This window comes from Agelaius tricolor, unplaced genomic scaffold (assembly GCF_023055355.1).
Source record: "Agelaius tricolor isolate 1412-34295 unplaced genomic scaffold, bAgeTri1.0.p SCAF_15, whole genome shotgun sequence".
NCBI classification, from domain to species: domain Eukaryota; kingdom Metazoa; phylum Chordata; class Aves; order Passeriformes; family Icteridae; genus Agelaius; species Agelaius tricolor.
In genome coordinates, this window is record NW_027269275.1 from 13,635,005 (window position 1) to 13,658,838 (window position 23,834).

At 45.2% G+C, this 23,834-nt stretch overlaps 2 protein-coding genes across 3 annotated transcripts in view; one reads left to right on the plus strand and one right to left on the minus strand.

Moving 5' to 3' along the window:
• On the plus strand, positions 1-11,990 carry OGFOD1 (2-oxoglutarate and iron dependent oxygenase domain containing 1). 2 transcript variants are annotated; one of them, XR_011681305.1, is made up of 14 exons: positions 1-247; positions 345-490; positions 587-633; positions 1,071-1,171; positions 1,565-1,681; positions 2,500-2,591; positions 4,188-4,313; positions 4,651-4,764; positions 5,084-5,163; positions 5,300-5,595; positions 6,483-6,605; positions 7,153-7,284; positions 7,408-7,466; positions 8,014-8,092. XR_011681305.1 is itself a non-coding variant. In XM_071440483.1 (13 exons), the coding sequence occupies exons 1-13, from the start codon at positions 97-99 to the stop codon at positions 8,173-8,175; spliced, it is 1,614 nt and encodes a 537-aa protein (XP_071296584.1). In that variant the 5' UTR covers positions 54-96; the 3' UTR covers positions 8,176-11,990. The 2 variants fall into 2 exon arrangements, 1 of the variants encoding a protein (XP_071296584.1); XM_071440483.1 differs by lacking the exon at positions 7,153-7,284 and having other exon boundaries at positions 54-247; positions 8,014-11,990.
• BBS2 (Bardet-Biedl syndrome 2) overlaps positions 11,851-23,834 on the minus strand; it is a 19,085-nt gene continuing 7,101 nt past the window's right edge. The window contains exons 6-17 of the mRNA XM_071440480.1: positions 23,456-23,560; positions 22,497-22,583; positions 20,590-20,725; positions 18,587-18,726; positions 17,670-17,814; positions 16,905-17,076; positions 15,757-15,886; positions 15,021-15,152; positions 14,360-14,497; positions 13,804-13,916; positions 12,938-13,086; positions 11,851-12,283 (exon numbers count right to left, since the gene is read on the minus strand). Of these exons, the coding sequence (XP_071296581.1) occupies positions 12,177-12,283; positions 12,938-13,086; positions 13,804-13,916; positions 14,360-14,497; positions 15,021-15,152; positions 15,757-15,886; positions 16,905-17,076; positions 17,670-17,814; positions 18,587-18,726; positions 20,590-20,725; positions 22,497-22,583; positions 23,456-23,560 (1,554 nt within the window). The 3' untranslated portion in view covers positions 11,851-12,176. The remainder of the gene's footprint in view (positions 12,284-12,937; positions 13,087-13,803; positions 13,917-14,359; positions 14,498-15,020; positions 15,153-15,756; positions 15,887-16,904; positions 17,077-17,669; positions 17,815-18,586; positions 18,727-20,589; positions 20,726-22,496; positions 22,584-23,455; positions 23,561-23,834) is intronic.

Below are 23,834 nucleotides of genomic sequence, written 5' to 3' on the forward strand. Positions count from 1 at the left end.
GCCGACGGCTTCCCGTTCCGCCCGCGCGCGATCCGATTGGCCACCGCGGGCGAAGCGCGGGGACCGCAGGGAGTTGTAGTCCGGCCGGACGGTACCATGGCCACCAAGCGTCACGGAGCGGCAGCGCCGGCGGCCGCGAAGCGCGGGAGGCGCGAGGCGCGCGCGGAGCTTTGTGCGGCCCTCGGGGACGCGGCGCTGCGGGAGCGCGCGGGGGCGGCCTGGGCCCGCGGGGAGCGGCTGCGGCACGGTACGGCCCGGCCGGGCCCGCGGGGAGCGGCTCCGGCACCGGCACGGTACGGCGTGGCCCGGCTCCCCGCCCCTCACCGACGGCCTTTCCCTCGCAGATGCGGTGGTGCTGGAGCCGGCCCCGTTCCGGCACGGTGTCATTCCCGGTTTTCTGGCGGGCTCGGCTTTCGCGGAGGCGCTGCGGGATGAACTGCTGGGTCTCGACTTTCGCGGGCGGCGCAACGACCTCCTCTCGCTGTGGCAGGTGGGCCCGGGGCCGAGCTGAGCCGGGCCGGGCCAAGCTGCTCCCAGCCCAGCCACCCTAACCCCGTCTCTTCTTCTCTTCCATGGGCCGCCGCAGTCCGAGGAGCTGGGGGCAAGCCAGGAGCCCCACGTCGCTGCCCTGAGGTAAAGCGTGGGCTCGGGGTCCTGCCCCACTCTGTGGTGGCTCCACAGGGAAGGCGATTGCGGGATGGGCCTGCGGCGTGGTCGCCTTCTGCCCCATACTCGGGCCAAAAACCGCTGAATCTGCTCTGTGCTTGCCATGGGCACTGAAGTCTGTTCAGCTTTCATCCATAGTCAGCTCTCCTGTCACCTCTGAAACGCTTCCCGGTGCACCTTCTGACTGGTTGCATGCTTGCTGCTGGTTATTCCCAGCAGTGCTGTGAGCACTGGGCTGTTTTCCTGGCCAGCACCTATGTGGTTCTACAGAAACACACTGTCACTTACAGCAACATCAGCTGTAACTGTTTAAACAGTTGGCAGGGAGACAATAAATTAGTTTAGTCTATTATTATATGTTTTATAACACAGCATGACACTTATTTGTGTGCTTATCTTCCCAGGCATGCTCTGTGTGAAGAATTCCAAGTGTGGCTTTCTGCTGTGACCCAGATAGAGCTGGAGCCAACTATTGACATATCCTGTGCTAAATATGAGTATACTGGTCAGTCTCTAAGTGATTCTTTCCCTAAAGCTTCTATGTATGTGTAGGGAATAAAATGTCTATAGAACAACTAATTTTATTCTAGTTCCAGAGGGTCCCAGAGGCTGTCAGCAGCAAAACAGTGTCTGAAAATGAACTACAAATGATGATAAAAGTGTTGCTGATGTATACTGCCTGCACCTTCAGAGTGGCCTGATCTGTCAATTGTAGTCCCACAGAAGTAAATCTTGCAGATCTCAGGCTGGTGATGCTGATGAGTGAAAATGCAGTTCTTGTAAAGAACATGTTTTTTCTTGTTACATCCTTGTGGGGACAAAACTGGGAAGCAGTTGTTGGAATGAATCATGCATGAACTGGAAAGATGCTACAGCAGCAAAACGTGTGTAATTGCAGATGTGTTGCTGTGCCACGATGATGAACTGGAAGGTCGGAGAATCGCCTTCATCCTGTACCTTGTCCCACCCTGGGAGAAAAGTGATGGGGGAACGCTGGATCTGTACAGCACAGATGGTAAAAGCTCCAAGCTCAGCCTCGGGTGGATGAAAAAATGAAGCTCACGTGGCCCTTGCAGCAATTCTCACCTCAGACAGTAGAAGGGAGATAAAGAGTTTGTCCTTTGTTCAGAGAAGCTGATGTATGAGTAAAGTGTGTCCCTTAGGGATGGGCTGTAGCAGACTTTGCAGACAGTACTAACAGGCAACAGCAGACAAACTTTTGGAAGGGTCAAGAGCAGAGGCAAGATGGAAGCAATGCCACTGCTTAGAACTCCAGACTGATGACAATAACTTCCCCTTCCAGCAGCAGAACCACAGAATGGTTTGGGTTGGAAGGGATCTTAAAGCTCATCTGTTCCAGCCTGCCTGCTCTAGGCAGGGACATGGTCTACTAGACCAGGATACTGCAAAGCCCATTGAGCATTTCTAGGATGGGGCATCCACAGATTCTCTGGGCAACCTGTGCCAGTGCATCACTGCTCATAGTAAAGAATTCCTTTCTAATAGCTAATCTAAACACACCCTTTGTTTGAAGCCATTCCCCCTTGTTCTGTTATTCCATGCCCTTGTCTGTCCCAAGTCCTTCTACAGCACTCCTGGTAGCTCCTTGTGGCCCTGGAAGAGGCTTTAGGTTGCCCCAGAACCTTCCCTCCTCCAAGCTGAACAGCCCCAACTCCCTCTTCCTGTCTCCATGCAGAGTTGCACTGATTCCTCAGCAAGCCCCCTTGCTCTGAGCTCCATTCCTTATGCCCAGGTGTCCCACCAGTCACAGAATCATGTTGTCAGAGAGAAGTCCCAGTTCATATCTTAACCAGAATATGTTTTCTTTCTCAGAACACTTTCAGCCACAGCAAATCACCAAGTCATTAGTGCCTTCATGGAACACCCTGGTTTTCTTTGAAGTGTCTCCAGTCTCTTTCCACCAGGCAAGGAGCTGTCTCTTGTTAATTTTTTAATCTTCATTGTTGTGGTTATTCATTCTGTGTGTTATTACAGTCCTGATGGGGAGGGAGAAGAACTGTGGGTAGAGTGGATACTTGTGCTAAGTGGTGTGTGCTAAAGAGAGGCCTTTAAGGACTTAAAGGAGGACAAGAACCAACAAAGCCAAATTTAAACCATCAGTCTAGCTGCATCATCCTGGGAAAGAAAAATTTCCATTTCTATTTTGTGTTACTATCCTGGCAAGCCACTGCTGTGAATTTAGCTCTCACTTGTTTGTTTGTTGGCTTGTTTTAAAATAGCTCACATTTTGATATGGTGGTCATGACTTTGCTCCAGAAGAGCTCCTCAGGCCATCCATCACCTTGCCAACAGTGCAAGGGCACTGTGCAGATCTGGCTGTACCCCCTCAGTGACACAGACACAGTGCAGTGCCCTGCAGCAGAAATGCTGATACAGTTAAGGAGTACTCTGTGAGACTTGTCAGGAAAAGGCCTGGGAACAGAATGAATAATTTGGGGATCTGCATGGCACAAACACCTGATTGAAATCTGACACTCCTGTGTACCTGAGAGTACCAGGGACTGTATCAAACAGGGCCAGAGAGCAGAAGGCTGGAAAGGAAGATAATCAGTGATATAGGTTAGGCATGTCCTGACCTAGGCCACTTAGGGGGTTATTTTTGTGTCGTTTATCTCCTACAGATGTTAATTAAGAGCAGCATCTACTTGGTTACTGCCCTGATTGTTTTCAGATAGTGATTTACTCAAAGCTCTCAGAAGAAGAGAGAGAATGGATTCTCTGTGAGCTTGGAGTAAAAGCTTAGACTGGAATTCTGGAACCCTGCAATGGACTTCAGGACAATAGACCTCTCTCTGATAATCTGTCCTGGTCTAGGCCTGTCTGACATTTCTGTGTATGCAGTGGGCTCTCTGGAGCCAAGTCCATTTCCTGTCAGGAGTTTGCACAGTGCCTGTTCCAGCTGTCCCTGTGTGGCAGTGAGTGCCTGCTCCACTGTCCCTGTGTGGCAGTGAGTGCCTGTTCCAGCTGCTCCCTGTGTGACAGTGAGTGCCTGTTCCAGCTGCTCCCTGTTTACAGTGAGTGCCTGTTCCAGCTGTCCCTGTTGGCAGTGAGTGTCCGCTCCAGCTGTCCCTGTGTGGCAGTGAGTGCCTGCTCCAGCTGTCCCTGTTGGCAGTGAGTGCCCGCTCCAGCTGTCCCTGTGTGACAGTGAGTGCCTGTTCCAGCTGTCCCTGTTTACAGTGAGTGCCTGTTCCAGCTGTCCCTGTGTGACAGTGAGTGCCTGTTCCAGCTGCTCCCTGTGTGACAGTGAGTGCCTGCTCCAGCTGTCCCTGTGTGACAGTGAGTGCTCGTTCCAGCTGTCCCTGTGTGACAGTGAGTGCCTGTTCCAGCTGCTCCCTGTGTGGCAGTGAGTGCCTGTTCCAGCTGTCCCTGTGTGACAGTGAGTGCCTGTTCCAGCTGCTCCCTGTTTACAGTGAGTGCCTGTTCCAGCTGCTCCCTGTGTGGCAGTGAGTGCCTGCTCCAGCTGTCCCTGTGTGACAGTAGTGCTGTCCCTGTCATTGCAGGTGTCAGAAGTTCTGTCACAGAAGTGCCGCCTGTCCGTGAGTGGTTGGTTCCATGGCCCGTCCATGGCCAGGCCTGCACGACACATTGAAGCCCCCTTGGCCAGGAGCCAACACATCCCCTATGATGTGAGTAACAAGCATATCTACATTTCTGTCTCTGTCCTGTTCTTGTAATACCTGTTAGGGAATGCATCACTGCGCTGGGGATGCTTTAATCTTTATCCCATTCTCCTTTTCATTTCCTGTTAATAAATTTGTATCCAGTTTCTTTCTTATGTATCTTTGTATGTTTTACATACCTACAGTAGTTCAGAGAATGTGGTGAATACCTGTGGTGCAGTGAACTCAGGCAGTGAAGTGTGTTTGTGTGTAGGAATCGAGCTCTGCTGCCAGCTCGGTAGGGGGAATTTGGGAATCTTCTTCACTTCTCAAAATTCAGTGTTCTTATCCATTTCCCTTCCAGCATGAAATATTGTATGAGTGGATCAATGAAGTTTATTTGGACCTGGACTCCCAAGCTCAAATCCAGGAGGAATTTGAGGAGCGATCAGAAATTCTCCTCAAAGACTTTCTTAAGGTGAGCCCAGTGGTTCACTTTGATGTGATCTGCCAGAGCTGGTCAGGGGCTGGCAGGTACCACATGGCATGAAGGCTGGGAAAGGGCTTGCTGGCACACCCATTAAAACAAAACACCTTCTAAGTTTCACACCTAAAGGAGGATGGACCAGGTGACCTCCAGAGGCCCTTTCCAACCTCAACCACTCTGATTCTGTGGAGTGATCCCCTCTGACTGCCTGTACACTGCTGCATCGGGACTCAGCAGAAATAAAACACTTGTCTTCAACCTTGTTTTTTGGGGAGCTAAATGTTAATATTTCTGCATCTCTTCCTCCTAGAAAGAGAAATACCAACTACTATGTGAAGCATTGGAGAACAAAGAGATCCAGTGGAGTAGTCGGGGGCCAGCCAATAAAAGGTGGGGAATGACAGCACGCTGCACCTGGTGATCAGGCTGAGTAGGAGCTGCCATGAGGCTGCACTGGTCAATGCTGTCCATCTAGATGTGGTCCTTGTTGGCTCTCCCCCAAGGAGATACATCTGCTGTCTTTCAGACTCTATGAGGCAGCAGAGGAAGACAGCCTTCCGGACACCCTGAAGAAATTCCTGCAGCTGCTGCGCTCTGAGGCCTTATTTTTACTGCTTTCCAACTTCACTGGCCTAAAACTGCACTTCCTGGCTCCCTCTGATGAGGATGAAGATGCTGGGGAGGGACAAGCAGCAGACACCAGTGGGCACAGCAGTCCCAAACCTGAGCAGGAAGAGACTGAACAACCAGCTAATGGCGATTCCCATCAGCCACACCAGCCTGAGAGCGCCCCTGAAGCACAGGACGGCGAGATGCAGAGCAGTGAGTAGAGCAGCAGCAGTGTGAAAGGATTCAACTTAATTCCCAGGGATTTTCATGGAACTAGGGTTTCACCTTGTACTGCAACCAGCACAAGGCACCAGCACAAATGTGGGACTTGAAGCATTTTAGACTGATTATCTGAAATCAGTGATCATTGCAAAAGAATTTGGAGTAAATCAATGACTAATTTGAAGATACTATTTTGAACAGACCTAAGTCCTAAAGGTGGGACTTTTGGGGGGACTGTTAATCTTTTGACAATAGTTGTGTGGTTTCTACATCCACATACCCCTGCTTCATATAAAGCATATTCTTTTATGAGATAATAAATCCAAAACAGAGATGTGAGCGGGTCAGAAGTAAAACAATTTTAGAATTAGAAAAGTGATACCTAAAACTAGCATTCAACCTTTCAGAAAACACTGTCAGCCTAAACATTAGTTCAGTTTAGTTGTCAGCAGTGACAGGTATGAAAGATTAGATTCATTTTGGATTTTGATTGGTGATGTTTATTTAAAACTAGTGGCTCTGAAGTTTAAGGGTAGAATTTTTGAAAGTGCTCATCCTGCATGCACTATGTCAGACAAGTTACTGGACACTTGGTAATAAAAAAACCAAGTCCCACTGAAAAAAATCCCACCAGAATAGTTACCAGGAGCAGAGGATGTATGGAGCAAATCTTGGTCCCACTCCTACACATTGTTCAAAGTACCTAACCTAGAGTCTCCTCTAGGAAAGATACTGGTATGTGATATGTGATTTTACCCTTTTTCACTGGGGCCAGCAGACAATTTCACAGTGGTGTGAGATCACTGAGCTCCTCACAGGCTTTGAGCTCAGCTGGTGTGGTTTCATGGCTCTCCCTGGGTGTTTGTGCCCTCTCCTAGGCTCGGGCACCCCTGTGTGTGCGGGGGAGCTGCGACGCTGGACCCACGGGCACTACACTCTGGTCCATGACTCTCAAGCCACAGAATTTGCTCTTGACCTCCTCTTCTTCTGTGGCTGTGAAGGTAAGTGGATGAAAGAGAGATGTCAGACTCTCCTTGTACAAGATTTACATAAAGGAATGATTTCTGAGTTCTCAGAAGTGCTAAAACAGCCAAAATTTCCCTGCTTTTTCTTATATAGAAGGTGTCTGTAGACTTTGTCCTAGTCCTCACTTCGGCATAAACCCTGTCTTCAGTAGTCCTCATGCAAAGGTTTGGGACTGTGGCCTTGGAATCATCTCTGGCCTTTCCCGCTTGCGCCAGGAGGTGGCGCTTGGGCAGAGGGAAAGGCTGAGCCTCCCAGACCTTTCCTGTGCTCGGCAATGGCTCTGGGCACGCTGGAGGGACAGGTGGCCACAACACCCAGGAGTGTTCCACCCCTTTTCACATCAGAATTATCACTACACCTCCAATACACAAAGCCCAGCTTTTTCAAAAGTTACTTTAGTCATACCTAGGCATTTTGGGTTGATTGCTAGTTACATAGTGGTAAAAAATCTAAACACAAGCATTTTAGACCAGATGAGTCCAGAATGTACAGCTGATTGAAATCCTTTGGCATATCTGCTAGGGCAGAACTGTTCTACAGGTGAGGAGCAGTGCACCAAACAACTTTAAATAGCCCATCTACCATAAAAGGGAAATCCAGTACATTTGCTTCAAGTTGTTTCTGAACAGAAGAAAACAAATAGACTGGCAGGAGGTAAATACTTACCCTGTATCCAGTAACTCTGGGGAGTGGGGTGAAAAAATGGCATCTCCTGGAAGGCTGCATGGAGCCTGGACAGCACTGAGGTTTCTAAGAATCTTTCTTTTCTATTTTAAGACTGGGATCCTGAATATGGTGGCTTTACTTCCTACATTGCTAAAGGTGAAGATGAAGAGGTAAGGACCTCAGATAAAATCAAATAAAGCTGTTTAGGGTGGAGAAACATAATTACACTTTGTCATAATGCCAAGATAATGCTGAGAGTGCTCAGTAGTGCATTGGAGCCTCCTTGCCCCAGTCACTGCTCATGGGCAAAGCTCTGGCCTCAGCTTCAAGAGGCTGCTGTTTACCTAAAGCATGAGACCTGGGCCCTGAGAGTGCCTCACAGCACCTGCACCCAGGGCTGTTTGGGAAGCCTGCCTTGAAGGGACACAAGGCTGTAGCAGGGATAACACTTGTCCAGGGAAGTGCTGTTCACTGGGGTCCCATTCAGCATCAGTACTAGGACAGTGCTGAGCAGTCATACTAGAAAGAAGTCCAGAAGCCCTTAATGTATAACTGCTTCAGGTAAAGGGTATTAAAATGAAAAGAGTGTCACAGATTATTTTCTAATGCCAGCCCTTTGTTCTAACTGATTTTTGAAACTGTTTTGGTTTTTTTTAAGAATTTTATCAAAGCTATTTTTGTGAAACTGATTTCCTTCCTTATCTTTGTGTCCTCTAGCTGTTGACAGTGAATCCAGAGGACAACTGCTTGGCCTTAGTTTATAGAGACAAAGAAACAATGAAGTTTGTGAAATACATCAACCATCGAAGCTTGGCACGCCTGAACAAGCATCCAAACAAAACAGGATTTTGGGACTTTTCCTTTGTCTATTATGAGTGATGGAGTGGTGTGACCACTGTCACAGAGAACAGTGGTGGTGGGCAGGTTCCCACACAGACCTTCAGCTCTGACCTAAGCACAGACAAACTTTGCTCATGCAACTCCATCACACTGCATAATGTGGGGGCAGGTGGTTTTTTTAACTGCAAAAAGGGGAATTCAGTCTTCTCCTGAGTCCTTTGTAACACACTCTCAACTGCTTTTAACGCTCTGTGGGTGAGGTTGTCACACAGCTGTCACCTTTCCAGCTGTTCTATCGTGGGAGCAGCACAGTGGCATCTCTGACCCATCAGGGTGAGAACTACAACTGTCCATTGCCCCAAGCTGCTGACTGATTTTATTAAAAAAAAAAAAAGGGAAATGGGTCAGTTAAATGTTTCATACACTGGTCAAGCAAGTTTTGTTAGAAAATGCCCAAGACATTTTCTGGGGCTTAACTGTGTTCCTGAGACAAAAATAAAGGAGCCGCCATGTGGAATATGAGGTTTTTCCAGCTGCACAACTCTGGAGTTGGGAAGGAAAACAGTGAGGCTATAAAGGCACTGGGAAGGACTTGGCACCATAACAAGGAACAGGACTTCATTATGCTAAATGCTGTACAGACAGACCTAGATGCAGCCCTTTTTCCAAAGAATTTACAGCTAAACAGCCAAGAAGAAACCTGCTCCTGCACAGTCTCCTTGGGTGGGTGTGCAGACAGCTCTGAGCTCCAGCCTCAGAACAGGGGCCAGGGACTGGGAGCAGGAATGAGGCAACTTACCTTTCACAGGCTTGGTGTCCACAGGTAGTAGGGAGGTCACCAAACAGCATGGCCTTGTGTCCTTGTTATGTCCTGGGATCTCCTGGGTTTTAACATGGCTTCTGTCACTGGACATCAGCTCAGATGTTTTAGGCAGCAGCCAGGCAACTCCTGTGGTAAACACTCCAAGAAAGGCAGTGAGTGTGGCCCTGGTGCAACACCTCCCTGCACATTTTTAATACTGTGCATTGAGACAGACATGAGTACTCTGCACCCTTTCCTGAGCAGGTGGGATGTCCTGTGGCCATGTCTGCATGAAGATACAGGAGCAGCAACCTTCAGCTTCGATCCCAATACACAAAGTTCAAACAAGGAACCCCTGCCATTGCTTCCAAAGGGAAAGGTATCTCAGCCTCCACAGGAGCCAGAGCAAGGGGCCAACGCTGCTCTTAGAGAGTGCTGTGCAGGACTCTCTAGTTCCAGTGTCAGTTCCATCCCAGATGATGAGCAGCTGCTCAGTTCTAGCTACTCCCTCATGCTCTGTTGGGCAGGAAGGATGGCTGGGAGGTGGTTGCCCCAAGCTGCTGTTGCAAGATCTTGTTCATACTCTGACTCATTTCCCAAAGCCAGCATCTCTGTGTGCTGCCAAAACTCTCTTACTTGGTTTTAATCTTCCTTTGCCACTTACAAAGACAGGGGATGAAGCTAGGAACAAATCCTGAAGTGAGGACAGAACCTTTTGCATCATGGTTTCTGAGGTACTTTTCTGCCTATTGGGACAGCAGCTCTACCTGGGAAGAAAGCAGTTCTTACAGAAACAAGTTCTTGTTCTGAGCTCTCCCCTAGAACAAGACAAGTAATGGAGGTTTCAAAGAAAAAAAAATATTTGGGTAGTTTGGAACAAAAGTGACAGACACCACAGCTATTCACAGCATAGTCTGCTAGGCAAAGTTGGGAGTAAATTAATTAACAAAACAAAGTTACTTCTTTGACTGCATTGTGAGCCTAACAATGAGCTTGGTAGATCTTGGAACATCCTTCCAGGAGATTGGGAAGAAGTCAGGCTCTTTAGAGCTTGCTGCTTTTTAATAATAAGTATTACACTAGAGGGCATACCAGCCTCTGCTTGAGCAAGCCCCTATCTACCTGATCACACAAGGAACCACCCTTCTTCCTCTGGTGACTCAGATGAAGTAATTTAAGAAGCCAAATTTGCAGTTAGCTTTCAAAGGTTTAAAAATGAACATGTCTCTGCTCTCCCACCCTTCTTGTTAGGTCCTAAAGCCACAGGCAGCCCCAGGCATGACTGGTGCTGCAGGTACAGAGGAAAGACTTCACTCATTAAAATTTCAAATGACATGAGCTACTGGAGGAAGAGGGGCCTTCATTTATACAGTGCCAGTAATGGGAGCTTTCTCTATAGATGCTCTTGCTGGATACCAATCTGTATTTACAATTAGGTGCAGCCACTTTCAAAGTACATGCATTTTTCATTTGCAAAAGGTAAAAGTTGGTTTTACAGGAAAATAAATTACAAATATGTTTTCAGAAACTTAGATGGGGGAAATCAGCCTTACCAAAGGTCTGGACAGCGAGTGAAGGACAGACCTCACTGCCAGGAGCAGACCAGAGCTGGGGATGTAGTCCTGAAAATCAGACTGGTGGGAAAGCTGCTTTCTGATCAGAGCTGCTCTCTTATCATTAAATGGAGTACATAAATGTAAGCAAGCAAGCATTAGGATTTTGAACATAAAGAACAAGAGCTTGAAACAGTGGGAACAGGTACAGCAAGTGGCAGAAAGCCCAGCACTTATGCCAGGAGACTGTTCCATAATCAAGTCTCTGAGCTCACTTGCTTAGAACAGCATGGGTGGCTCACCACCCTTCTACCAAGCAGCTGGATTTGACTAACAACCAGTTTCTTGAAAGGATTCAAATGAGCTCAGGCTGCAGATTCTGACTGACACAGGTCTGTGCTTTCAGCAGCAGAGTTCTCCATATGGAAGGGGCCAAGGCAGTGGTGAGGGGCAGTTTTGGGAATAAAACATGTTGTGAGAATTACATTCCCCACTCAACTGGGCACACCACGCTCACCAGTGGCTCTGTAACAAAGGGTGTTGCTGGTTTTAATTCAGTACTGGCTCCTAAGAAAGACCATTTAGAGGCCATGACTCCTTCTGACAGCCCCAGGAAGCCACCCAAGAACTTTGAGATGGGCCAACTCCTCCCTGCCCACGTCGCTAACACCATTGTATGGTGGCAAGGGTGATGCTGATGCAGGAGCACTGGGCCCCAACCTCCATCCTGTGCAGGTTATTTTTAGCTTCCAAAAGAAATTTGCTTTGGCAAAGGTTCTAAAATACCTTTAGATCTCAGATAGAGCCTTACTTAATCCAATTCTAAGAGATCACACAACTAAACAGGTTTGAGCCAGGAGCCAAGTCATTTTCCAATACCTTCTTTTGATCCCATTAAGTATTACTAGCTCTTCATGATTATGCACCAAGCTTGGGTGTGTAGTTTGTTTTTGTTGTTCCTGAAATGCACCTTTGCCCACCTCAGTATCTTGCAGTTTTTCCAGCAGTAGCACAGTACCAGTAGCTAGAAGCAAAACCTTCTGCAATCCAGGTGTGGGGAGAGTGCTGGATATGAAACAGATCACTTCCTACCTGCACAGATCATGGAACTGGATATCTGTCAAAGATCTTCTGGCTTAAGAGCCAGCAAGATGTTATCTTTTGGTGGTTTTCATGCACTGCTCTGCAGTTTACCTAGAGAGCCACGCATCCCTGCGTGAAACCCCGGACTCTCCAGCACAGGAAGCTCAAGTGTAAATGAACCATGCAGCAGAAATCAGAGAAGTTGTTTGGGTTGGTTTTTTTCAACACGTAAATTTAGCAGTAAACATCTCCCCAACAAAATCAGAACAAAATCAGTCAAGCCAGTCTATGTTTTAATGGAAAAGACCAATGCCTTAACTACAAAATATATTTAAATACATAAATAAATTACTGTAATAAAAAATAACTGTTTGAACTTCTGTCTTACATAAATACCACATCTGCACTTAAACTCTGATGGTCTCTTCATGGAGTTTTGGTCTCTGTAATATTTCTCACCTGACAACTTAACTACAGCAATATCATTGTAATTACTTCACTCTGCAGTGGAGTAGGGGTCTGAATTAACTGCTTGTCACCCATTACCCATTATCTGCTCAGTGCATGGAATCACTGCCTCTGCACAGCTGCTGCTCCTCTCCCTAAGAAGAAGCTGTTCCCACACGCATTATCCTGAACAGTGTGTTGAAGTTGCTGCTTCTTATTGCATCCCGACAAGCACTGATCACTTGTGTTTTAGGTTTGCCAACTGAAAGGAGGAAAAAAAAGGAAAAGAAAGGGAAAAAACTCAGTTATAGAGTAAGAAACTGGTAAAAATACTTATTTGATCCAGGCTGAAAATTTTGGGGTTTCTTTCAAATGCTTTTTTAACACATGATGAATCACCACCTTTTTTCTAGTACATAAATAAAATCCTTTCTTTAAAGAAAAATCCCCTGTAGCTCTGTTTTATGAGAGTTTGTTGGAAGGGGAATGCTATAAACATACAAAAAAGTACCTCCCTCCCCGAAGACCTACAGGGCTAATAATGCAGATAAAACAGTCCTGTTTAAGTTAGTAGTTGCTTTTTTTTTTAAAGCAGAATTATAATCTAAGAACTGAAGTAATTCTAAAAGCATTTTTAAAGTAGTATGTTCAACAAAACTATCAATTTCTGCCTCATTCAGAAATGTGGAAATTATTTCAAATTGTTCTTTACAGAATTGTGATCCCAGAATATATGGGACACTCACAGTTGATTGTCACACATAACTGGCTATGACTAAAGAATGAAAAATTACTTCTACTGAGCTTCAGGCCAAAAAGCCTGAAGTCACTTAACTAACCCAGGTGACCTCTGGGACATATCTTATGTGCCTCTCTGGGGGTCTGAGACTCCCCACTTTCAAAAAGACAGACTTACCACGTAACTGCCCAGCCCTTTGGATTGCCTGATTCACAGCTTTCAGATTATTCAACAGCTCTGTGTGATTGTTGCAACGAATTTTGTATTGATTTATTAAATCTCTGTTCAGGTCATACAGCTCACTGTAGCGTGTCTTCATGTTTTTCCTGGGGAACAATCAGTCCAGTTATTTGCATCTCTGAGGACAAGAAAGTCATTCCTGGTTTGTCAATATAAAGGTGGAGGAATACATGGTTGTGTTGGCTACCACAGTCACCTGCATCTCTGCCACACAGAAGACAACAGACTTGTCTAGACATGGTGGTTATACTCATTATTTTACTAAAAAAATCTGAACAGCCTATTTTTGCAGTTACTTTATCCACAAGACAAAGTGGAGGCACCACTTTCCCCAGTGAAAGTACCACTGCCCTGCAGTAGTGGGCCTCTTTACTGCTGCTCTTCAGAGTAAAGCTCGAAATTAGCAGAAAACAGCAAATCAGTGTGAAAACCTGACACCAAAAATTTCTTTCTTGCTGTTCTCAAAATTTCACACACCACAGATAGCTTTTCCTGCCTTCTTCCCTTAATATATCTTTTCTAACATATCTCACCATCCTGAAGTAGATTCAAGCTGCTATACACTAAGCCCCTACCCTTGCCCTGTTGCCTTGCCCTGACTGGTTTCCTACCTAAAGAACATGACAAGGTTCAAGGAGAGCTCATGGTGAGACCACCAAAGGTACAATTCTACATCAAAAATTGTAACTAGGCAATCTTGTATCACACCAATGTTTTCCTGTGCCCTTTTCTTCCTGAAAAGCAAAGACTGGCCATTCTAAACCCCAAACCCCAAACACACAAAGCAGGAAGCAACTGCTCACATGTCTCCCAGGAGCCGGGCATCTTCTGCCTGAACCAGCATGCTGCGGATGAGGTTGGAGTGCTCAGCCATGTCAGCAGTGAGCCTCTCATTCACTGCATGATGCTCATCCACCTGTCCAGGGCAAACAATTCATGAGCAAGGGTCCGTGGCACCCTGGGCACACAGGGTTCAGGCTAAACCTCAGCCCAGCACAATAGGAAATAACATCCCAACCTAACCAACCAGCATCCCTGACACTGTCCTCTTTCCCCTCACTCCCCACTGCTGGAGCAGCACCTTGGCCCTCACAAAGGGTGAGCAGACTGAGATACACATTTCACATGCTGACCCAAAACCAGAGCTCAGTCTCCCAGATAACATATTTACTTTATCCTAAACAACCAACTGATGGGTCCAAGGGCCTGTTCTACAGAACAAAAACAGACAGAAAGTTGAGTGTCCCACAGAATATACAGCAAGCCATTGTCGGCTGATTTCCACAAAATAGAGATAAATTAGTTTAGAGATCGTCTCATTAAAAAAACCCTACTCAGAAATGTCCAAAGCCTCTTTACCTTCACCAATACTTTCCGCAGTTCCTCAAAGTAGGCAGGAAAATCTGCTTCCACCTGCAAATCCTCAATGGCCAGGAAAGAGGCCATTGACTGGATAATGTCACCAGCTAGATCAATATCATCTGTGTTGATAGAAATCTGTCAGAAAGGAAAGAAAGCACTTTAGCACTCTTCCATGCCAGAACATCTGAAACTGCCCAGCAGTATTGCCTCTCCAACAGTTACTCATGCTCAAAGCAGGTCCTTTTATCAAGAGGGCATGGGCAAGCTCTACAGCTTTCAGTAAACAAGAACACACTGATTTCAAAGGGGCTTTTATTCAGGTTTGGGACAGAGAGGCATCTGTGCACATAGAACCAGTTACAGGCAGAAGTTACAGGCAGCCTTTGTGCCTCACATTATGGCTCCCTGAAACCATTCTGTGAGAAAATAATTTGTCTCCTTCCTACAGATCCTCAGGCTAAGCAGTTTACTTCAGTAACAGGCCCTGGAATTTTACCCACCGACAGTAAACAGACACAGAAGTTTCCAAAAGCATGAGTACTTTCTCTGCCTGTTTAGTCATCCTTCACTTTTACTGCCTCCTCCTGGCAGTGTGGGTACTCTGGTTTTACTGGAATATCATTGAAGGGCTGCTCCACTTGTCCAGGGAGGTACTCACCTCTCCACCAGGCTTGATTTTGATGCAGAGCTGACCTGCATTACGAAGGGAAGTGAAGCAAACCTGAAAGGGAGCACTCTGGAACTCTGCATCCTCTGGCAGCAAGAAGCTCTGATTCAGCCACATAATGATCTTGCAAAAATAAAATTAAGAGCATCAGCCATCCCTTGTGTGTAAAGCCTGGGGAACCACACAATGTCCCTGCAAATAATGTGCACCAGAACACTCTGTTCAGGGCACCACGGAAATCTCATTTACTAAATTTCATCCCATAACCCCATGTCATGGACTTCTTAGAATGAGGACAGCTGAATCCTTGCACTAAAGCTGAATATTTCTAAAATAATCAAATCCATCAATCAGAGACTGCTATGAAACTGAGCCACTACCTGAGCACTGTGCTGCCTTTTTCCTGTTCTCTGCTCATTTACAAAATTCAACACTCACTACAGGTCTCCTGCTATCAGCATGCACACAGCAAACAAGATAGTATCTGAAACACTCTCTGATCTCAGGCCTTTAGTTCCTGCAGGAATGAATTCCTGATGCTTGGAGTGCCTGAACTGAGTCATCTTTTAAAGACAGAAAAAAGCAGGGCTGACTTGAAATACACAGACTCCAAAGGCCAGTAGTGCAGTTCACTGCATAATTTCTCCTTTCTATTGGGAATCTCAAGCTGACTGCAAACCCTCCATTTATGCAAGACTTGAAACCAGGAAGAAGAGCAGAAACTCACCCTTTGTGGCCTCTCATTCATGGTACAGTTAACAAAGCTCAGGGGCTCTGTGGCCAAGTCTGGGCTGCTCAGGGCATACATGGAAAAGCGAGGAAGCTGTCTTGTCAACTCAAACACATGGAACTGTGTGCTGGAAGCAACCCAACAGAAAAACAGAGAATTAATAACATAGAAAGGATTCACCTATTGCAATGGTTCCTGGTTCTTTTTTGCTGAGGACTAACATCCACAGTTTTCAGGTACATAATCAGCTGCTTACTCCTTCCCCAGAAGAAACACTGAAACTTGGAAATTCCAGGCTTATCATGAGGTTGTATGATTCCTCTCCATTGCTGTAATTTTCAATAATCCACTGAAGGATACTCTCTAGGCTAATACATTTACAATTTTACTATATGATTGGGTATTTTCTTTACAAGGTCAGTGAAGTCTTATTAAAAGCAATAATAAAGGCAAATAGAGAAAACAGAAAGGGAATTCAGTCCCATACAGTTTTTTTGCAGTGGGTGGCTAGCTCTCAAAATATGCCTCCCTATTCAGGGAAAGAATGCAGCCTCCTCAGGCACCAACAGCTCTGGCAGATGTGAGCAGGAAGAAAGTTGTTTTCAAGGGTATATGAAGAGATGTTTCATTTTCTATGGAGAGATTTCCACGGGAGACTGGAAAAATGTTGTATTGAAATCAAGCATGTGTTCCTTTCTATTTGCCCTGAAGCCAAATGGGTTCAGGAGTACTTTATAGCCTGAGAAACAAAGCTGTGTCTCCAGGCTTGCTCAAGTACTTCATCCAGAGCAGCCACGATCCAGGGCCCAGCCCCTTAGGGATGACAGGACAGAGTCTCTGCATCTGTTGATTCCCTCAGTAAGGCATCTCCTGGAAAAATGTGTATTCCTTCCCTAAAAGCAGAACCAGAACACAAGAGATCACGGTGATTCCAGAGCATTTAGACTTTGTCTGGAAAAGAACTCAGCACCACAGGTGCATCAATACTTTTAAGAAAGCATCCCAGCTCTCCTTTCATTAAGACAGAGAAATAGAACACGCAGGAATTAACGGTGCACTTCCCATGGGACAAGCATGAAGCCACATTATTGCTGCTTCCTGGTCCCACAGTTTGGAGACCAGCAGAGATCACACCATCAACTCACCTGTTTCGGTACCCCACAAAGGCTTTGATGTGCAAATCCACGGGGACATCTTTGGGTGGAGTAAGGGGAACACGAACACAGCCTGAGAGGTTCTGGACACTGGGGTGGACCACATGGCTCTCTCCTTCAAATATGCCCTCAGCAAAGATCAGCACAGCACGGATGATTGTGTCTTAGCAACAGGAAGAAAAAGCAGTTCCCAAATTAAAAGCTATCCTCTGGCAACAAACCACCACTGTTTTCAGAATTAAGCATGTTCAACTCCTTACATCACTACTCTGAATCGTTAAAATATCCCAGGTGACCAGGACTATCTGGACCAGACTGCATCCTATGTATGCCTGGTACAAGGTGAATTTACTGTCTTGGGGTAATTCCAGTTTTGCATGTAAAGCCAGCTGAGATCCAGCTGCATTCATTCATGCAACACCCTCACTAATGCAGCTGTGGGTTGGTGTTTACAATCAACACAAGAAATGCTGCAGGGATCACCCTGCAGTTTTCATCCAAGGCTGGTTTCATCCAAGTTAAATGTTAATTGCCTCAGAAAATAACACATAATAAGAAACAAATTCCATCAAACTCCTCTCCCCTAAGACTCATCCAAAGAACAAAGCTTGATTCAAAACTCTTGAAAGGAAAGAAACCACAAAAGGGACGTTACAGACAATAAAGAGGAGACATTCAAATCACCAGCTAAATATAACTAAAAATTTGCATTATTTTACATGAAGTGAATATCAATGGTTGCAGGTTACCACTCACCATTTGTGGTGGAAATACACAGCTCCACATGGGCAGACTGGCTATCAGAGCCCAGATTAACTGAGAGGGCTGTCTGGAGTTGGGTGTTTGCTGGAATTAGACCTCTCTGCCCATCAGCTTCCTTCAACTGAGTGGTCAATTCAGCCTGTTACAAAACACATCATACCACCCATCAGTATCATAATTTCAAGCTTTTCATTCAAAAAAACCTAGAAAACATACACAAGTCAGTTCTCTTTTCTTTCAGAGGAAGGTTGTATTACAACAATTCCCAGACACTTCCAACTAGCTACGAGTGGTGGCTGGATGAGGCATGGAGCTGTGGACACTTGGGCTACAATATGTTTGAGTGCTTCACTAGGGATGGACCTCAACTCTGTATGCAAACCCTTACTCAAAAAACACTTCACATATGTCAGTTTTAAACACAATCTTACAGAATTCCAAGCTTCTGCCATGGTGGTCATTTGCTGTTCAAAGGTGAGTTTGCTCTTTCTTCAGACTATTTTTTGCAACGTTCACTACCAAGTCACAAGTGTGATTCCTACATGTTGGCAGTGCTCCCTGATCCTCTCACACAATCCCCTCAGACTCCCAAGATGGTTTATGTACTGAAAACTACAACTTTCAGTCATAAGCCAAAGCACAGGGCTGAAAGGAATCCAGTTCTAAGCACAACTGCTCTGGCAAGAGGAAGAAGCAAAGAAAGCATTATTAAAATACAAAAAGCAAGTCCTGAACTTGCACAGGGAGCAAGCCAAATGCAGAGGCAGGAGCCCCCAGCAGACAATCTCACTGCATCCTGACAAGCTACAGCTCTGACTTGTCTGGACTGCCCCACAACCGCTTCCCAGATTACTCTGGATTTATCCCAACACCAAGGTGTGGTTTGGCCCTACACACTATTTAAGCAGTACCTTTGCATTTTCCTCGTAATTTTTCAATTCCAGCAGAAGATTTTGTTTCTTTTGACTAAGTTCTCGGATAAGATCCTGCTCAGCACTTGTATCCATTAGGTTCCCTTTCATTTCCTCCCCTCCTGGCAGATAGCCTCGCACTGTACAAAAACAAAACATAGTCCATTTCAGCAAAGACTTCAACAGCCTGCCCAGAACTTCAGTTTCTCTTACATGACTCCCTTGTACCACCTCTGCAGTTCTGGTCTTCAGCTAGTAGTATTCAGCTGAAAACCTGAGCATTGATTTAGACCCACAGTCTCTCACTTTCTTGGTGACTGAGGCAAGAGAACCGCATATTTTAAAAAAAAAAAAAGGTGAATTTCCAACCTGTCTTTAAGCTGTACTCACCTGACCAGACAAGTGCAGCACCCAGTCCTTTTGCAAGAGGATTCCCACTGCAATCATTCTTTAAGGTGCTTAGGCAAGTTTACAATTATGCAAAATTAATAAAATGTGTACCTGGATTTCTAGAGCTGGTCAGAGGAGTTGTTGCTGTCTGGAAGTGGCTGTAAGTCACTGTTTATCAGCCAGTAAACAAGATTTACCCACATTAGCTTTTCCCCAAATCAAGGGATACTTCACTTCAAGGGGTCAGACTTGTTTCCCAGTAGCCCAGTGGAGCACAGAGTTATGGAAATACCTCTGTCAGTGGAGACAGAGGACCTGAACAGGTGATGAGACAACTTTCATTTTGCTCTAAGGCTGTGTACCCTGACTGCAGCTCTGACAATGAAAGCCAGGGACAAAAATCTTCTACCTGGGAAGAACATGCTGCCTGACTGCAAATGACTGCTGCCCTCTAAAAAGTTACATGGAACTTGAAATCATTCAGCTTGCACACTGCCCTCCAATGAAAGGACACACTTTATTATTTCTGAGTGAATCATTCCTTTAAAATGAGAGCAAGACAAAAACCACTGCAACACAGAACACCTCATGTGAAAGGATGCTGGTCCCAAACAGAACTCTAATAACACTCTCTATATAACCCCAGCCACACTAATTACTAAGGCCTGAAGGGATCCCCATCATGCAAGGCTTGTCTACAGTGGACACATCAGAAAAGAATGATCATGTTCATGATACCAACCTACACAACTCTGTAGGACAAGGTTATCCAGAACTGCTTACAATGCTCCCCTTCCATAAGCTTGGGAAAAAGGTTTATAGGCTGAAGCTGAAATGCAGCAAATCCCCACCGCCTGTGATTAAGACAGTCAGCAAAACACACTGCTATTTAACAAGGACAGGCTTTTGTTTCAAATGGGTTGTGCCAGACCTGCTTGTCTCAGGCCACTGACGCCAAGGAGTCGGATAATCACACCAGTGTCTTTCCTGGAGCCATCCCTGTAAATTCATACTGAGCTTATTTAAATCATCTGTGATCATATTTATTTCCACCCACAATAACAAGGTCTGACTTCTTGAATGCATGGTGGGATAAATCCACCACTTCTCCAGTCTCAGGATAGCATTTTCCAGGAAACAAAGCACTGTTAACATCTAAAATTTCTAATATAAAAACTCTTCATCTGCAGAAGAAAACCAAAACACACACACCCTTAGTTCTTAAACACCTTTACCTACTTTAAAGCGGCCAAAGAATTAAAACACAGAAAAAAGATTTCCTATACATACATCTATTATAATGTAGCCTGAAGAACCAGAGTCTGTACTGAATATCATTATCTTTGCATTAGGATGGGGTTTCTTCCATTAGACAAATGAATTTTGATGGTTTCTTGGATCATAATGAAACACATGCTGATTCTCACAGAAAAGGCAATATTCAAAATCCTGTTTGCAGATAGCGTAACTCAAAATTCCCTCAACTGCACATAAAGCAAAGGGAATTTGGCACACAAAACGTTGGAACCAAAACCATGTTTAGCTAATCTGAGATGATGTGATGTGCCTGATATTGCTGTGTATTACATTAATATCATTAACAATGCTTCTACCTTCACCATCAACTGAGCAGCAGATTAGCTGGGTGCTCCCATCCATTCTGTAATCCCCCTCCACCAGTCCCGCAATCGAGGAAGCAAAGTTGTCCTTAAAGATGACCTCCCCAGTCCGGTCACTGCGTGCATCAACCTGGAAAAACAAAAAGTTCCAAGCCTCAGCATGAAGAGAAAAGCCAACTCCAAAACATGTGTCATACCATACTCTGAGCTGTTAACTGAAAGCCAGCTCTGCTCACAGAACTGCAGGGGAAGTTGCAGCTCTGCTCATCCAAACACCGCACATGAAAAAGAGTACTACCAAGAAATGACCTCTAGGCAGACTCTAGAAGGAGCTAGAAGGAACTTCTCTTCAGAGATGCTTCCCTGAGTCACAAAACTAAAAAAGGAAGGAAATAAAAGGAACTGCAAATCTGCACTGGAAAGGTTATGCACATATGATGCAGGAATGATGGGACTAAACCAGAAATAACTTTAATGCAGTATTTACAACCTCTCCTCTCAGCTGCAGCCCTTGTGTGGTGAATTATTTTTATACAAAAATACCACAACCTTCAATTATCTTTCATTCGATAAGAAAGGTGAGGTGGGCTCAGTTCCATGCACTGTGTAATTTCCAAAGCACAGGTCACAGCATTACTCTTTCTAGGAGTTATGGATTGTTTCAGACCAACAAATTGGGTAGGGACTACCAGTGGAAAAGAACAGGAGTAAAGCAAGGAGATGTTCTCTGTTGCTGTGGAGCTCAGTAAAGGAAGATGCAGGGCACACATTTATGGAGCAAAGAGGAAAGATCCTGGTTTATTCACCTATGTCTTTATATAGAGTTTTAAAGAACATCCCCTGTCTATCCCCAACTGGGCAGTAACAAGTTGTTACTCTGTATTGATTGGTCACTCAATCTGCTGGTGTGTACGTGCAGAATGAGTTGTTTGTGACATACAATTTTCATTTTCCTGCCTAACGGTGTAATAATAGTTTATACAGGTGGCTAGAGTTTTTCACAGTCCTAGAGTTCTTTCTCAGGGAAAGCAGGCTGTTTTCTACAGTGCTAGAGTTCTTTCTCAAGGAAAACAAGTTGTTTTTCACTGCTGCAGGACTCTGCTCTCATGAAGAGCTGTGAGCTTTCTCACAGATTCTCACGGCTGGAGTCAGGATTCAGTTTGTAAGGCCTCTGGCCTGCTGTTTCACCACCACAGCTCTCTCTTTGACAATGTTACACATCTAATCCAATGTAAGTTACAACACATCAGGGCTCTGGACTGCCAGCTTGATATGAAGTTATTAAAGTGCTGCAGGCTAATGAGAGTAATAAGAGGTGTGAAGAAAAAAGCACAGCTTTACAGAAAAACCTGGCAAGCTGCATCCAGGAGAGATGTGGCAGTTAAAACAGTCATTTCTAGCAAAGGGGAATACCAAGGAACAGGCTTAAAAGACTAAAACTGAGCTGTATAGAATGCTCTACATAAAATGAAATAATGCTTGATTAATCCTGCCACAGTCAAGACCGACGCTGCTCTCCTGTTACATAACTGCTTTGACTTCCCCGTGGTTTGGGAACATTCAGAACACACTGCAGAGGATTATTCACATGTCCCCAAGACACACCTGAATAGAGACACTCAAGAACTCCAGGATGTGGCATATGATCTCTGCTGCCATGGAAACAACTTGCCACACCTCAGCAATTGACTCTGAGCTAAGCAGGGGAAGCAGCTTTTCTCTGATCTTGCATTTGGCACAAGACTCAGAAGCCAAACTAGGTTTATTGCAATAGATCTGCAGTGCTCAGGTTTCTAAGTCTTTTTTATTTTTTGGTTGTTGTTCATCAGATAACTTAACAGCCTTGTTCAAACACAGCCCCCATATCTACAGCTCCTCATTTTCCCCCTGTAGAAACTCACCTTCCCATTAGACCAGCCAGTGATCAACTCACACACTCCATCAGAATTCAGGTCAAATGCATGTATGCTCATTGCTTGGTTTTTTGACTGAGGGCAGAAAAGAAAGAACAAATTAAGCTTGGGTATGTTCTCTAAACTTCACATGCTTGCCACGTGCAAAACACTGGACTGTGAGACTACAGAGAGTACAGAAAGGAGTACAACTATGCCTCTTAACAGGAAGTTTCAGCATCACTAAGGTCACAGATACATGTGACATCTTAGCCCTTGCACTACTAATCTAGTACACTGCTTTTAAAGCACTTGATAGTTCCTTTAAATACATTTCCATCCAAGCAGATGATTAGAACTCACAAAAACGAAGTGTAAAAAACCAAATCCTCTAGGAAAAAAAAGTGCCAGGGCCTCAATATGGTCATAAAATTAGACTACTGAGGACAACCACGAGCCTCTTCCTGCCACCTCTCAAGGAATCTTCTTATTACTATTAAATATATTGTTCTGTATTATATTAAGAATATCAAAATGAGCATCAGGAAAGGATCTTGTCAAACTGATTTGCTGGAGCAGGAAGTTGCTATTGATGAGAAAAATTAACCTTGAACATAGACAATGTAAGATTTCAGCTTCTGAAAAAGTTGATTGATTCAGCCAGAGAATTTTCTAACACAAACTCAAATGTCTCTTGCTAAGCTGAAGAATCCCTAGTTGTATGGTTTTATCCCTGTTGTTTAAACCACCACCAACAGCCCAAAAGTACTTCAGGAATTGACCTGGTATTTTATAAGAACCTATAAAAACAGGGAGATATTGTAAGAACAAAATTACATTAAGTTCTCTGCTCAGCAAAGTTCTCCCAAGGGTAACATCAGAATGACCTGGAATTAGATACCAAGTCTGCAGGCAGCCTTCATGTGATGTTGGATGATGGAGTGATGATATTCCAACAATGGACTAACCTTAATCCTCCAGTAGCGCGCTGCCTTGTTGTAAACTCCAACGGTGCCGTTGGCGAGAGCGTAGCCAAAGCGACTGCCATACATGGGGCTAAGGGCAGTGATGGTCTGCAGAGGAAAGAAGGGAGACAGAGGACACAGGAGTGAGAACTTGTGCAACTTCAGCTAACAGGAAACAGGCTATACATCTGTCATATGAGTCCTACATTGCTTAAGTGGTAAGTAAGTCTGTTGTAGGAAGCACTGAAGTAATAACTTTTAAGAATCAGTCTGAAATCATGGAAGGCCTTGCAGGATTTCCTCACACAAGCTCTATTTCCAGTGTTAGGAGACACTTCAGCAAGGATTGCAGAACTGCCCTCAAACTGTGTACTTTGACCAA